Genomic DNA, 16926 nt, shown 5'->3' on the forward strand with positions numbered 1-16926 from the left:
TTTGGATCTGAACTGCAAAAAATATACTCTTTGTTTTTAGTAGTTTTTAAAACACCAAATTTCATTCTTTTTATCCACATTGAATAGTTTGTAGTGTTAATTTCCACTTTATTCTACCATTACTAATGCAGCAAGCAAATGCATTTGCTATACAAACTGTTTCAAGCATTAGTCTACTGGGAAAAAAAAAAATCACATGAGTTAGTTTTGTACCATTTACATAAATTTGTTGTCATTTAAAAGGCACCCAAATTTGTTCTTACCCAAGAGTTGCTGCTCTGATTTAAGAAAAAAAAAAAGAAAAAGAAAAGATCCATGCCTGTCATTGTAGAGATTGTATGCTCTGGTTCTGTGCATTTGGGTAGAAGTAAACACTTGTCCTGGTTTGAGTTAAAACAGGACCAATTTTGTTCAGTAACTTTACTTCTTAGCTGGGCCTCTTGTAACTACTGAAATTAACTGCATATTGTGCAGAAACTGTTTGCTCTCAGAGTGATAAGGACTACGTATATAGCTCATGCTAAGGCATGCTATGCAGAGATGCTCTTGCTTATGCTTATCGCTCTAACATCCCAGGGCAGCTGACTTGGTTATTTGCCCCATTGGAGGGTTGGAAGCGGAAAAGCGTAGAGGGGTCCCACCTGTGGGGAGGAGTGGACAGGACAGGTGACCCCAAACTGACCAATGGGGAGTATTCCATCCTGAGGGATCAAAGGCTCAGCCCTCTTTCTTCAATGGCTGGCGTCCGAGGAGGATTCTGTCTGTTCGTCTGCCTTTGATCCCAATCTGGAATCCAGTTCCTGTCCATCACTGAGTCCAGTCTGGGACTACCCCAGTGCCAGCCGGTGACATGATTGTCATCCTGAGAGCTTAATATGGTTTTGTATAGATTTCATTATTTTATTTATATTTTATTATTAATATCTTATTAAAGTAGTTTAGTTCCTTCTAAATGCATAGGTCTCTTTTTCCCTCCTCTGCTTCTCTCTTTGAAGAGAAGTAGGGGGGAGCATCTGTCGCTCGCCTGGTGGCTGGTTCGACAATACTAGAAGTTGTTTGACAGTAGTAGAAGCTGTTTCCATCTGATTTGACAGCTTGCTGCTGTTATCCTTATCTACTCTTAGAAAATGATTTCTTGCCAACAGTAGCTGTCAGTAAGAGGTCCCTTCTTCAGCAGACAATGAAAATGCCACCTAATAGTGCAGTGAGGAAAAGTAGTTATAACACCTTGTAGTAAACTAGGCAAAGAAGCCGGAAACAAAAAGGATGCAATAAACCAGTATTTTCCATGATTATTAATATTTTTGTATCACTGACTGGAGACAAAAGGAGAAAAAAATATTTTAAGGTATGGCATTCATATATGCTTTTTGTTAAGAGGTTATATTTTGCTGACAAGAAGCTGGGTTCTCTTGTAATACCTTTAGAGTTTTGTTTTGGATAGCTATTGCTCTGGTGCACAGCTAGTTGTTCACCACACTTTTTTTATGCCTTCTAAAGAGAGTAGTGTGCTTTTTAAAAAACACCACATTGGACATTTAAACATACTTTGAGCATTTCGGATTGCATTTCAATGTTTTGGTGCATATATTCTTTTTTTTATAAGCAACTTGGCAGTAAAACTCCAACTCATCTTTGGGCCAATAGCCCAAAATATCACTCTGAACAGTAATTATTTCTTGCTCCTTTGGTTCATTTCACTTCAATAATAATAAAATCACTGTAAAAGTGATAAAGGTCTGACTTAAATAATGTTGCAGTGAATGGAAAATGCTGGTTTTGAAAAACGAGGCTTAAGAGAAAAGTAATTTCAGTGCACAGATTGCCATAAACTGGCAGATTTTAAAAATATAAAACCTGTTAATAATTACATATAAAAGTTTTGCATAATATCACTGTTAAGAAATATCAGTGATATCAGCATAGCATCTGAATTAGGTATTCACAAGTTTGTTTTAGGTTTGCTAATGAGCTCTTCTTTAACCTTTGAACGAGCCACTTTAATCGTATTTTTTCCCTCCGGAATGGAGTTTGTACTACCTATTTTCATTAGACATTGGATCATTTTTTAAATTTTGGTGACTCATTATTGTATTAAAACCTCTCCACATGTATGATGGTGTAATATCCCTGCTAAGCTAGTTGCTAAATAAAAATCGGAATGCATAGTCATTGCGGTGATTCTTGGCATACTTTTTGGTCAACTTTGTCAGAAAAACAGAGCACCAACTAATCGTAAGTCTTCCCAACATCTTCACCAGAACTTTCCAGTACTTTATCTTTTGATTAAATGTTGCATGGATATTTTCCTTGATTTCTATAATTTTCAACTTTGGTCAGAAACTTAAGTTTGGCTATTTTTTTTAAGAAATTACTGTTAAGGTAGTATACCTTCTGTCAGTGTTGTAAGATGTTTCCAACCATCAGTAATAACCCTTGTAACAGATACTGTATGGGGAAATGCACCTGATAATGAAATGGTGTCATATAAGTAAAAAATTCAAAGTTTATGATTATATATTAAAAAATATAAGTAGTAATATATACATTTATATGGCTATATAAGTCTGTTATTGCTGCGTACAAATTATGTAGGATATACCATGGTAAATTTGGTGTCTTTGTTCTTAACAAAAATGGCAGAATTTGAAGGATAAGTGTTGTGCTGGATGCTTCAGAGTTCTTGAAATAAATAGGAAATACATTTTCTATCCGCCACTTGTAACAGCTTTAAAAGAGAAAGCTCAACTAGTAAGTGAGCCATGTAGTATTGTTTGAAAGTTAAATAGAAAGACTACTCTTTGAAAATAGTGTAGGGCTGTCTGAATGGGTGGTACCGCTGCCCTGGATGATTAGAAAGTGTAGAAGGAATGGCCATTACTAAGTTGTTTGGGAAATAGCCGTGGTTATTTAGAGCACTTGGGCAGCCCACAGGCAGCTCAGCCTCAGCAAAACAGTCTGGTTATGCTAACTATGTTGGAGAGCTGAAGGAGACTGGCTTACACTTCAGTTCAAAGTCTGAATTTATTCTCCAGTGACAGTGTTCTCTCTCTCAGTTCTTCAGTAGTGCTGTAATTTCCTTTGAAACCCAAGTCACTGTGGGATATCTGCTTCTCCTTCAGCAGGATACCAGAAAGCCCAATATTCTTCCCTTATATAGAGAGAGGACTGGAAACCAGGATACTATATTTTTTTTTTTTTTTCCTTGATTGTAGTCCAACAGCATCTCTAATCTGTGAATCCTAAATAGCAGGGGAACAGGAAGAGTGTCTGTTATTAACCACTAGCTAAACTTTTTTCCCCTTTGCATTTAATAAGAATGTAAAGAAGTAAACAATTTTGAGACATGGACTCATCAGACTGTTATTTCTTCCCCTGCCTTCCCTGAGGTGCTCTGCAAAATCATTCAGCAAATTCATCTGTGCTGAAAAGTACAGTGCAAAAAAACGCCACCCCTGGTCAATGAGGGATTAGCTTTGGCAAGATGTATTTTTTGTAGTATAGCAAGTGAAATGGATTAAGTTTGGTATTTTCTTTGCCAGAAAATGGTAGATTTTATTTTCCAGTTTGATTAAAAGTCAGGCCTTCAGTCCGTATTCATGTGTTCTACGGAACTAGCCTCCTTTTTTTTTGAGGGAGTGAGTTACTATTAATTAGAAGAAAATGAGATTATCCAGGTTGGTTCTCAAGCTGCACATGTTTAAATGCATTAGGTAGTCATCCAATTGTTTCATTATTTCACCTTTTTCCAAAATATGTCAGTGGTGAAAAATTGTTCTTTACATACTGATTTTCACCATGGGTTACTTGTCTTCATTGTCCTATTCATAGTGGATTTCATACCAGTACACACTGAGGTCCCATTACATAAATCTGGTAGAGAAAACCTTAACGTGGACAGGACAATAATTTACACACATGCCTCTTTATACCTCTTCTGGCAGTGTAAAATCCCAGTGTAGATAAATAAATACAAGTATTTCATTAAGGTTTCCAATACCCTTTTTACCAGGGAGTTTTATTAACACTCAAGCTTGGGTTGTCATCATTGCCAGCCCTCACATGTGCAAAAATTAAACGATGGCTGATGCAATTATAGTATGCGCAAAAAGTTTGCGTATAGCTTTGTTTTAAAGTACAGAAACAATCACAAAATAGAGGAACGGAGTGCTCAAGGTCCTTTCCTCCTCTTTTCTTGGATGCTTGAGCACATTGAACTTTTCTTTCAGTTCTTAGAACACAGAAGATTCTACTTAATCATTTTAGTGTCTTCAGTTTCACTGCTGGCAAAAGATGGAGAAAGTCATTTTATGACTCACCTTCTTCCCTGCCACCTATATTTCCGTACCAGTGTGGATGCGTATTGGCTGGCAAAGCTTCACAGCCTCTGTCTTGCCTTAATAAGTAATTTAAAATAAAACAAACAAAACCATACAACTTAAAACGTCATAGAAAGCCTGCTTCTGGGATGTGCACTAATTTTCCTTTCCCAAGTCTGACATACGTCATTTGAGCATTCTGAAGATTCTCTTGGTTTGACAAACCCTAGCACTGATTCCCCCCAGCTCTGTGGTTCCTCTGGCGTATTTCCAGGACACTGCCCTCTCTATTCCTCTTTCCTGGAAAGGAGCTAACGTGATCCATCTACTTTTAGTTTTGAGGACCAGAGCTGTCATTTCAGTCAGTTAAGCGCACCCTTCTATTTCTGTAGGAGGCTGTCTCACAGTTCACCACTTGGGACATAAGTGATGATTTTGTAATATATCATAGATAATTTTTTTAGAACGATGCCAGCTGCTTAAAAAGTTACATAATTTGACAGTTTTAGTAAATGGTTACCTCCTTGCCTGAGTCAGTTTCGTGGTCTGAAGTGTTCCTTAGGGTTAATCCTGCGGTGTCTGGGGTGCCCAGAGTTCTCCTCTTCCCCTTCTATTTTTCTGCTGCTCTGGCCTCCTCTTGCTTTCTTGAATGATTTGAGTTCATCGCCGCTACAAAATACAGTTCCTTATGAGAGTTTCAGGTCAGCACTGGTTGACTGCTTTGTTCCAGACCCATGTGAAGTTTCATGATATAGAAACTTTATGGCAGGAATGGTTTATGGTGTTCACACACTTGCAGTGCCGGCACAGCTCACCAAGCTGTGCAAATCAAGGTGTATTTAGGCTCTGCTGTCAATCAGAACACTGACTACATTAGATGTTGAAGGTATTACGATCTACCTTTGCTCTTTTTTTTTTTTTTCTTTCCTAACCTGGATCACGTTATTCATCTGATCCATATTATAGCCTTCCTAAAAAATTTAGCATGAGGGACAGGGTGGCAGAACTGAATGGCCTGGAGGGTGGTAGATGCAGGAATTCCTTAAAATTGCAATTCCACCAGAGCCACTGTGTCATGGAACACTGCCCTGAAGTAACCTACAGCAGTTACCGCCTTTGACAATGGAATTTCTGTTGAAATAAAATGTAATCTATGTTTATCAGTCTTTTGCTATTACCCTTCTGTCAGATGAAAAGCTATTTCCTGATGCATTGGGGTGTACCCAGCACAGCTTGGAAGATACAAAACCGTTGTATTGTCAACAAAACCATGATCTTGCAGTGGTTTTAGCTTAATTGGAATACCTACATCAGAGTTGCAACACTAAACAAAACTGAATTGTACAAAGATTGGGAAATGGTAGTATGTGTCCAAAACAATCTGTGTGTTGGTGTTGTGTTTATTTATAAAGAATACCTACAAAGTCACAGTGAGGTTGTGATTTCTGGTTTGAATCTTTTAGAGGTTCTTGCAGTATGAGCAATGGTTTTATGGGCTGAATCTGATTTACAGGACAGCTTTGTCCGGAGTATTGTCTTTCTTTTGTGGTAGAAGAGGAAGGACTGTCCCATGTAGCACACTGGCTACACCGAGGCAGGTCCTGGGAGATGTGAGATGGTACCTCCAGCTGAGAGATGAGTGACTGGGAAACATTTTTCTTCCTGAACTTGTTTGTTGACCAATACTGAGTGAGGTCTATGCTGTTAAGACTTTCTGTAATGTTACCCTGAAAATATTTTACATAGCTGATACATAACTAAGAGCAGTGAGGAAGTGTTATTTGATCCTGTGCCACCTAAAGTGAAGGTACTGGTGAGAATTTCTTCATACAGTACTGTTACGCGCAGGGCCTCAGGGTGTCTAGCAGAAGTGGGAGTATGTGAGTATACCTATCATTTTTCTTTGATGGCTTGCTTTGTTCTGGGTACTCGCTAAAGGCTCTGTTAATGTGACACTTACTATTCAGTCAGATTGTGGAGCCCTCACATATTTGAGATTGGGTTCATTAAAGTTGATTGGATTACCAAAATCTGCAAGTATGTCCTAGGTGGAACGAGGGGTCCATACTCTAGACTAAACAGAGTAAATTGTGAAGCCTAAGAACGCTTTACCAGCTGCTCAGTATCACCTCTCAGGTTCATTGAGCTGACAGAGCCACTGTACTATCATTTGAGGAGGAAAAATTAATTTTCTGTAGCCTAGCAAGTGGAGTGGGTACACCAGAAACTACTAGAAAGTGCCGTGTGTTCGTACCCATATGCATCAGGTTTTCAGAACTAAGAAACAAAACTGAAGCACGGTCTGCCAAAAGCCGGTTGGTTCAGTAGCCATGCTGATATGGTGTTGGACAGCTTTCAGAGCTCTGCATAGTTTTAAATTCTGTTTTTGTTTCACCTGCTGTCATTCCAAAAGCCCTGGAATTGATCAGCAAATGAAGTGTTGAACAAACAATATAAATAACACTCTTAATAAAAAGAAGAATAATATATAAAAGTTGGGAGGTGGTAAATTTCTAATACAGTCTGTCTCAACATTACCACATACCCACTGGTATAAAAAAAAAATAAAAATCAATGTATAAAGTAGATTAAACTCATAAATTATGGGTATATAGAAACCATTTATCCCTTTAGGACACAAGAAACAGGGCACTTCTGTTGTTGAGTTAGCAATGAGGTAACTTGATCAAAATGTGCCTGTTAACAAGTTTTTGGAGGAAAATTATTGCAAATGGTATGAATAAATAAATGACATTTTGAAAAATTCATTATTTATTTGGAATAAAAGGAAAAATATAAATGCCTTGTACAAACCATAACGCTCTCTTAGCAGAGAGACCAGATATAAGGAAGAATGCAAAATCTGTTCAACTTTCAAAGTAGTAACCTTTAGCATTTACATGGACTTTTCTGTTCTCAAATCACTTAACAAACGTTATGTAATTGATCTTCTGAGTATCTTTGTGAGAGATAGTGGGTCTGTACTGTAGAAAAACTATTTAAGATGTTGAGCTCTCTTCATTGCCTTTTTTTGAGTGTGCTGCTGAGCTTTCAGAAATTTTATTGGGGAAACCTATCGTACCTCTGTTCATGAAACTCTTTCTCCTCTAGAAGAAAGTGATTGCCTGATGAAATGTGAATGCTAACGACTGGAACACCACTCTGCTTTAGCAGGTAGTACCCTTGAAAAGAAAAAGCCTTAAGCTGTTGATGAATCTAACCTTTTGACAAGGAGGAAAAGGTGGTGTTCTTCATAGCTATGGTTATAACCTTTCAAATGTGAATGATATAACTAGTGCTGTGCTCTTTCTCCATGTGTGACACAACAAAGGTAATTTGGAATATTTGGATATTGGAAACTTGTTGACCTCTATGAAAATCTCCGCTTTTTTTTTCCCCCAGTAGGATGAGTTTTCCATTTACAAACATTGGTCTTAATGTTTCAACTTATTTCTCATGAAGTAGACCATGCTCAGAAGTCCTCAAAAGACTCAAAGGAATGTCAGATTATCATAGAATCATAGAATAGTTTGGGTTGGAAGGGACCCTTAAAGGTCATTTAGTCCAACCGCCTTGCAATGAGCTGGGACACCTTCAACTAGATCAGGCTGCTCAGAGCCCCGTCCAACCTGACCTTGGGTGTTTCCAGGGATGGCGCATCTACCACTGCTCTGGCCAACCTGGTCCAGTATTTCAGCACCCTCAGTGTAAAAAATTTCTTCCTTATGTCTGGTCTAAATCTACCTTCTTTTAGTTTAAAACCCTTACCCCTTGGCCTATTGCAACAGGCCCAGCTAAAAAGTTAGTCCTCATCTTTCTTATAAGCCCTCTTTAACTACTGAAAGGCCTCAATGAAGGCCATCATAGAATGGTTTAGATTTTACAGCTGTTTTTGTTTCCCCCCAATTATTTCTTTATTTTAACCAAATGCAAGCTTTGTCTGCTCCCAAATGCATTTTAGGAAGGATGACCCTTTAACAGAAGTTAAGAACATAGATAAAAATATAAAATGCATACACAAATATCAATGTTCCCACAATGCTTAAACTGTAAATAACTTTGTTTTCTTGGCCCTTATTTTGTGAGGATACTAATTATATGGGGAAATATTCTTTTCATCTCTCATCTGTATTGCAGAACATTTAATCTTCTTTCTTTACTTCATCCCTCCAGAGGTTATCATGCATTTATGTTCCATTAGTGTCTGACTGTACTGTTGTAGGAGGCACTGTGCAAACCCACAGTGAGATACAATCATTGTCAGAAAAAAACTTGCAATTAATGGATGAGTAACAAATGTCAAGAATACAAATAGAAAGGCATCAGGAGGTGAAGCGTCCTGAACAACAGATCTGAACAACAGATGAGCGACAGAGCTGGGAAGAGAATGTACCTCGTTTAATTCCCAGTTTAGCACCTGTAATTTCAGTGGGAGGGATCTGAGTCTGATGACAGGAATGTATTTGTTTTAAAGGTATAAACTTGAAGAACATAAGAAAAAGAGATGGATTTTTTTTTTCTGTGCAAGCCACGTACTATATTAAGTTTATTTTTACTGAGGCATCCTCTGCTGTCAGCATTGTTTCACAAAATTTTCCAATTTTTCAATAGTTTGTTAGCAGTGGTCCAGTGCTCTATGTAGTGTAGTGCTAAGAATGAATAGAAAAATGTATTTAGTGAAAATTCCAAGAGTATTCAATATTCTGTTTGCTCCCCTTTACCTCAGAACTGAGATTCACAACATGCTGCTGCACTTGACTCTGTCTGCATCGTGGTGATGTTGCCACAGGGTGAGGTGGCAATATGAATGCTTGTAATCCATGACTTTCATAGTGATAGCTGTAAAGTAGCAATTTATAGTGCAAAATGAAAAAGTGTTAAGAACAGATGGTAAAAATAAAAGAAAAAAAAAAAAAAAAAAGAAGAAAAGTTCCCTAAACTGGAAACCCAGATTGTCATACTCCAGGAATTAAGTCTACATAAAAGTTAATAGCAAAAGAGAAGAGGTTATTTCTTTGGGGTTTTGGTTTTATTTTATGCTCCAAAGTTTTAGAAGTTAACTAGTGTTCATCAAACCTTTTATGGTGACAGTGCCATATAAACCGACACCCTTTAATACATGCAGTGTGGTCAAGGCTGAAGCCATCTTCCCCATGCTCTGTCACTTTATAAGAAGCATCACCTGGAAAGTAGTAAAAATTCCTAGTTTTCTATAAAGTTATTTTAGTTCTTTGAGATTTGACTCCATTACATTGGTAACATCCCACTGAAAATAAGTCATACTGTGATGTAAATTCTTGGAAAACATCGTAACAGTTCAAAGTGGGAAGTGAAATTGGTACTGTTTCCTCCTTGTAATGTTTTAAATTTTGTCATACTGTTCTAACCTGTTTCCCTCCGAGTTTCTTACTCAGCAAGTTTGTAACCAAAGAAAGCATAAAATTTTGTACCAACTGCAATGCAAATTTCAAATACTGATGCTATGACCAAAAGGAGATTATTAGTGTGCTGGACTGAAGAATTGATTTATATAAAAAGTGCATATCTTTTAATTGACTTGTAAGCCTGTGAAGGGAAAAGAAGCAAATGGAAAATCCTTTTGGACAACATCGGAAACAGAAGAAAGTGTTTAAGAAAAATAAAATGAGAATTCTCACACTACAGTTATCATCCAAATAAATGTTTTGCCAGTGATAACAGCTAGGAATTTCAATAGGTTTTGAGAAGGATGCTTCTTTGGAGCTTTGCAGCATGTGTGGTTGCCCACATGCTTAAGCATCTTTGATGGATCTTGAAATCTAATGTCTTCCAAGTAAACAGGGGAGTAGAAATAACTTTTTCATGAAGTTCAGAGTACCGATTGTTTAGGTGTAAAATAGTAGGGGAACATGGAGGAGCTGCACTGTTTATCAGCCTGAGGAGGGTTTTGATACCAATCAATATTACTTTCACAAAGTAAAAGTAAAAGCGCCTCTGAAGTGCTGATAACTGTGTTGATAATCACTGTCATTCTCTTTCCACTCCATTTTTGGCAGGCGTACAATGATATCGCTCTCCTCCCATTGTTTTATTTAGAGGGAAAGGAAATAAAAATATTCTTCAAAAGCCTGTCACATTAAAGCCCATTTTATTCAACAAACAAAATGACCTTTGGGAATTAGACTCCAAAGTACTTTCTCTTATCATCTTTTCATGTAATTTGGAATTGTGGAATATTTTTCAGAATTGCACATCTTTGCTCTTTAATGGGTTTTACATAAGTTAAAGTGTGTTGGTTGTAATGTTCTTGGTCATACTTGCTCCCCTCTCTTGTGCTTTGCCATATGTGGCAGGTAGGCTTTCTTTCCAAAAGGGAAGACAGAGATCAGTACTACTCAGAATTAACAGAAAAAAGGCAAATGCTGTTTCTCTACTGAAGTTGAACATTAAAGGAATTTATAAACTCTTTTTTTTTTACTTTGAAGTAGGACCACGGGTTTTTTAAGTTTTTTTTTTTTTAATTACTTTTCCCATCCCCCTCCATAATGGGATTGTGCAAATATTTACATTGCTAAAGAAATTGTTACAGCCTGAAATGTGTTATGTTCAAATGTCAGATTCGGATTTTCGGCTCTGCTAGTGGTTTTTTACAATCAAGGATTCAGTTTCTGAACTCTCACTGTATCGAGATTCTTGTATTAGTGTCCCTTATCATAAATGTTGCCCAGGAGTGTCTTTTGCAGGGCTGTTACATGGGAGAATAAATGCAATTGTGATAATAGAGAACAACAGACCTCTTGCAGAACTTCCAAAAAACAGATGTCATTGGAATTTAAAAAAAAATTGAAGGCCTTTTTTTTTTTTTTCTGGACCAGCATCTCTTCATCCCTAAACTCCAATTATGAAAAAGTAGAGATGATAATTGTTATGCATTCACTTCTTTTTCATAGATGAGTCAGGAGAAGCGCAGAAGGATTGTAAAGAGAAGGAATGCAACCTGGAACTGCTGTTGTTAATTTTACAAGCTAAAGAGTAGTAAATAATGCACAGATATCTGTAAAACTCTGTAGAAGTTTTCTTGGCTTGATATGCATTTTTCTGTGAACTAAAGTTGCTAGTTTGGAACTGCTGACAAGTTGATTACAAATGACTTGGCTGTTCCCTAAATACTTCAGTCTTTGCTCAAGTAGTTCATTTCACTCAAGTAATAATCTCGTTCACAATTTTTGATGCATTCATCAATTTGGGTTTAACTTCTATTTTGTGAATAAGTCTGATAGCTTAAGGGGAGAACAGTATTACGAAACTTCAGTAACTTCTTGATGTGAATTGTGAACGTGTATCAATTTTTTTTAACTTTGAGTCCTATATTTTCTTTCATCAGTTTTCAAGTATGTTTACTCCTAGTAAATTTTACAAAAGACAATGTTTGCCCCCTTGCATAACATACTGTGAAAGACAGGATTTTCCTTTTCTTTGCTATATTATTTTTAAATGTTTGCCAGGTTATATTTCAGTGATTTACTAGGGGATTTTAGTTGGATTTTTTTCCTCTCCATGTTTCAGCAGAGGTGTTTGGACAACAGATATGTTTAATAGGTGTGAGTTTCCAAATAGATTTTGTTATAATCTCATTTTTCATGGATTATATAGGGGTGATGGGTAGAAAGGAGAATCCTTCTTTAATAGTTTGGGTTATCTTTGGTAATGATTTGTCATTTTATTTTTTTTTTAAAGCAAACTATGGGATCAAACTTTACTTTGTTGCTTTTTATTTCCATTTCACTAAGTAGCAATCAAGTTCTACAGATTCAGTAGAAAAGGAACGACTTATTTAAATGAAGATATTTGCACACATTTGTTTCTATTTCTCATTTGTTTTCATAATTCAATTGTAAGCTGAAATTTCAACTGTTCTCCTTAGTAATATATGTTTCTTAAATCCAGGCATATTAGATTGGACAATGTTGTTCCTGCTTCGCTGTTGTTTGTCTTGCAGTCTTCCAGAATGAAAGTGCTTAGAGAAGGTTTAATATGCCAACCTGGTATTTTTCAGGCTTGTTAAATCTTAATCCTCAGTTTCAGTGAGATAGTTGAGAAATTAATCATGTTATATTTGAAGCTGAAATTTGTCATATTCGTTTTCATTTTGAAAGCAATTAAATGCCCGAGAACTTGACCTACTCTCACTGCAAGGTGGCATAAATGTCATCTTTAAAGTTTAATAGAAATCTAGTTTGATATGGCCAAAAGTGTAACACTTGAACAATTGTTTATTTTCCTACTTAGTGCTATGTAGTGTTTCCTGCTATTTATTTAAAAAGAACAACAGCAACAAACCTCCTTTAAAATGTTCTATATTCCTGCAAAGAAATGTAAGTAGCATAGGAATTCTTAAGCATTAGGAGATTTTTCAGTTTATAATTGGCTTAGGATACAAGATGATAAAATGGATTTAATTTTTAATATGCCCATTTATATTGAGTATAATCTATGGAAAAGAAGTAGGCAATGAAGTAAAGTTTGAATGGATTGATTGTTTTGCAGGTGTGTGAGATATGTTAATGTTACCTTTGTACCCATTCTGTGATGGAGTATTATTTCTAAAAGACCTGGGACTGGTTTGCCCTCGTTGTTGGTGCATAGGGAATTAAGCAGCAGGCAAAAAGTAAATATTAGAAAGCCACTTAATTCACAGCATGCTTTCTCTCTTGTGCTGAATAGGGTCTCCAATAGGGGAAAAATTGAATTTGTAATTAAAGATTTAATTGTGGTGTATATATATACTTTAGCATCTTCTGAATATTAGATGTTCCCTTTTGCAATTTCAGGTATTAGAGATTTTACACGGAAAAAAATAAAATAAGTGGAATAAAAATCCATTTTAAATTCCAGAATTACTGACCTAGTTTCTTTTTCCTTTGAGAATATTAATTTTTCATTTCTCACCACGTACAGATGGAAAATAGTTGAGTGCTGAAATTTAGTTGGAGTCATAGGGTATGTTTTTAATAGGGATGTGGCTTCATTCCTGTAATTTTGTTTCTACTTCTGAATGAACACGTAGTTGAACAAATGTTGTTACGGTTTTGCAGGAGAAATTTGTCTTGAGGTAAGGATTGAAAAATTGGATGCCTGAGATGTAGTTAATAATTGTAATTATTTGTTTTTCCTCAGGTTAGTTGCACTACTTACTTAAGACAAAAAAAGGAGTGAAATTCCTTGAGTAGCTGACATAACCTCTTTTCCGTATAGACTATCTTCTTTTTCTGTCCCTGATATACCAACAACCAAGAGGATGTAGCTGCTGCAGATGATAGTATCTCTTTGTAACTTCTGGGGCTAGGAGTGTGATCTCTACAAATAAGCATTTATTCTATAAAATGTTTCAGGAGGCTTCATCTCAAGCCAGAGCTAGGTCATTTATCTACCTAATTCTGTATTTAAATAGATGTGAAGATTTATACCAAGCTTTTATAGTTTGGGGAAGTAAAAAGGCCTTGGTTTTCATGTTTCTTCTATGATAAATTGTGAGATTATCATGTTTTATGTTTGCTATTTTCTGCTACTATCTCTTCTTCTAGTATAGCACATTAAGTTAAATTAATCATTTGCAGCTTTACAAGTTTAAACAAAAGTCTAAATGGAATACATTTCATATGAAATAATGCAGATTAAATATTGATTGATATTAAAAAATTGACACAGATTATTCTGCGGAATATAAAAGAGTATTGCCTTAAAAGTTATATTAACTCAGATAAATAATAGAGCATACAGCATGAAATGAAGTCTAGAGGAGAAACTATTACACTTAACAGTGTTAATAGGGTTTTTCCAGTCTAACAGATGAAAAGATGAACCAAATCATTCTTTTATACATCCTTTCATTTACTGAGCTTCAAAGCGGTGGGGAGCAAATAACTATATAGCAGGAAATTGTTATCAGTAGTCCAAATGGTCATTCAATGTAGTGCTCTGTTACGGAAGACTGGAGTGAGAACAAAAGTAACTACAGATTATATGGAACGTACAACTGCGGGAAACTGGATGGTCATGTACTACAGAAGTAACATCTGCATGTGTTTTCATAAATGAGTTTTTAAAAAAAAATAATCTGTGTTTTTCTTGTAAGTGTTAATGCTTACAAGCTGAGTAGTCACCTTAATTGCTGCTTCCGGAATGTTTTCTACCTTTAATAAGAATAGTAGCAGTAATGGGGAAATAAATTCAGAACTCTGCATATATGCTAGCAAAGAGTGTAAAAATTGAGTGAATCTGAGAATATTTTTAGCAACTTTATTTTCTTAAACAATAGAATGACGGAACATTTTTGTGACTTTTGTCAATTAAGTGATAACTTCTGAGTTGTTTCTCATCTTATAAAATACTTATAAAATTAAGTGACTCACAGAAGTGATAGTTTATTTTACCATGGAAATATTGGTTTTTTTTTTCTTTGTCTTTTCAAAATATGTTGTCCACAGTTGGATGACATTATTTTTGTGAATCCCAAAAGGTTTCCATCAGTTTTTGCCCCGTTTCTTCTACTCAGAGGACAATGATGTGTTTGTTGTTGATTCCATCCTTGTGGCAGGATGCTTCTGCAGCAAACCACAACAGCTTGAAAGCAATGCGCTTTCTAAGGAAAAAATAAGTATCTGAAATAATTATCAAGCCATTTAGCAGTGTTATGTTAAAACTACATTGGAAGTTTGCATTACTCAGGATTGATAGAAATTCCTCTAAAGAAAAGGGCTCGAGTAACTGAAGAAGCAGAATTTAACTGCTACTTGAGCTAATGTTTATGGTTAGTGCATCTGGAGGGAAGAACAGTTTGCCATATATTGTGGGTTTGGTGGAAAGGACATGCCTCATCTTTCCATTATTCTTGTTCATAAAAAAAGTACTTGTGAAAGTAGAATTGGTTTATGAAACAACTTTGACGTTTTTATAAGCATAATGTGGGTTTTTTTTCCGTGTATACACATAGACTATAACACCAGTTAAATTAGCTTCCTAAATTGTGAATAAAACGTTAGTTCCAGTTTCTTTTGTAAGTACAGTTTTTGTGCCACTCAACAAAACTGCAAAGGGAACACATGTGGAGCCTTAAATATATTTTTACCTCAAGTCCTTTATAGATGGGATATAAAAGCATGTTGTATAACGTAATAAATTGTATGGAAAGGAACCACATTTTCCAAGTAGAAAAAATGCATTTTAGTGATCTGTGTAGTATGTTTATATCCATATGGCATACTTTTAATCCTGGGTACTTACCTAACCGTTCTTTCAATTCCTGCATCATTTGTCAGCTTTCATACTTAAGTGAGAGCTGTGTCTGCTTTAGGAAAAATTCTTGCTGTTTAGAGTAGGTAGGCTTAAAGAAAAGCTAAAACTATGAAGATGCCCCAGTTCCACATTTTACTCTGGGGAATTTTATTTGGAGGCGACATAAAATAAAATGGTCCTTTCCCTTTGCTATAGTAGTTTCTAAAGCATGCAGACATATTTTCTTCTTAAAGATCCTTTTCCAACCCAAAAGCAATAGGTATGCAGAATGTATGCAAATCACTGCTGTGAAACGAGAGTCTCACAGTAAGATGCAGAGATGCAGAGAACTGGGGGGAAAAAAACAACCAACCTCCCTTTCCATGAAAATAGTTTCTTTGTGGGGTTTGTCTCCCTGAGGAACTTCCCGATACTCGGATACTCTGCCATGTGTAATTGGATTGTAGCTCTTTCTGAATACTGTTTTCTCCTCTTGACAGCATGGGGTAACCTTGGAAATGTTCTCAAGAGCCAGAGCAAGATTGCTGAAGCTGAAAGCGCCTATAGAAATGCCTTGTACTACCGCAGCAACATGGCTGATATGCTTTATAATTTGTAAGTATGCGTGGCTTTCCTGGAGTTGGATCGTCTGTGAAACCTGTTGTGAATGGCGCTATTGATTTACTTGCTGGAAATGGAGATGATGTTAGCTGTTGCTTTGTAATAGTCATTTCATTAATCACGCTCCTTAAACTATGGGGCGGATGGGACCTTTTCTTGGTCAACGTTATAGTATATTCATGTATTGAGTATGGAGAAGGTAAACTTACAAATCTGTTTGCTTTAAAAGATGCAAAAAAAAAAACCCCACACTGAACAAAGTATGGATAGATGAGCTGGCAACAGTAGCACTCCATCTGTTTCTGACTCTGCTAAAATATAGACGTGTTATTTAGACTTCTTTTTTTAAGTCTGAGTAACACTTGGTGGGGAGAGTGGGTGTAAGCACTTCCTAGCATAAGCCAATACCCCTCGGTTACCTCCAGAGGTCCAAAATGTTAAAACAGCAAATTCCTTTTCCTCTGTGACTGGCTTAAGAGCAGCGTAGGTTCGAGGAAGTTTAATTACTGGAATCCTGTTATAAGTGGGTAAGAGAACAAATACCGCGAGCATCAAAATTTTTACACAGTGGGCAAAAAGATTTCCCAACTCATTAACGTGCCAAATCGTGAACACGGAAGCCAGTGTCGTGCTAAGCTTCAAACTGAGGTGTGATGGTGCCGCCTGCCCCAGCTGATACTCCGGGTGTCCTGGCTGGGCGTCTCACCCGCTCCCTGCTCAGCACGGATCGTCG

At 36.5% G+C, this 16926-nt stretch overlaps 1 protein-coding gene across 1 annotated transcript in view; it reads left to right on the forward strand.

Moving 5' to 3' along the window:
* TMTC2 (transmembrane O-mannosyltransferase targeting cadherins 2) overlaps nt 1-16926 on the forward strand; it is a 258797-nt gene that overhangs the window by 156795 nt on the left and 85076 nt on the right. The window contains exon 4 of the mRNA XM_082492526.1: nt 16073-16187. Within this exon, the coding sequence (XP_082348652.1) occupies nt 16073-16187 (115 nt within the window). The remainder of the gene's footprint in view (nt 1-16072; nt 16188-16926) is intronic.

This window comes from Vanellus vanellus (genome assembly GCF_965231255.1).
Source record: "Vanellus vanellus genome assembly, chromosome: 1".
NCBI lineage: Eukaryota > Metazoa > Chordata > Aves > Charadriiformes > Charadriidae > Vanellus > Vanellus vanellus.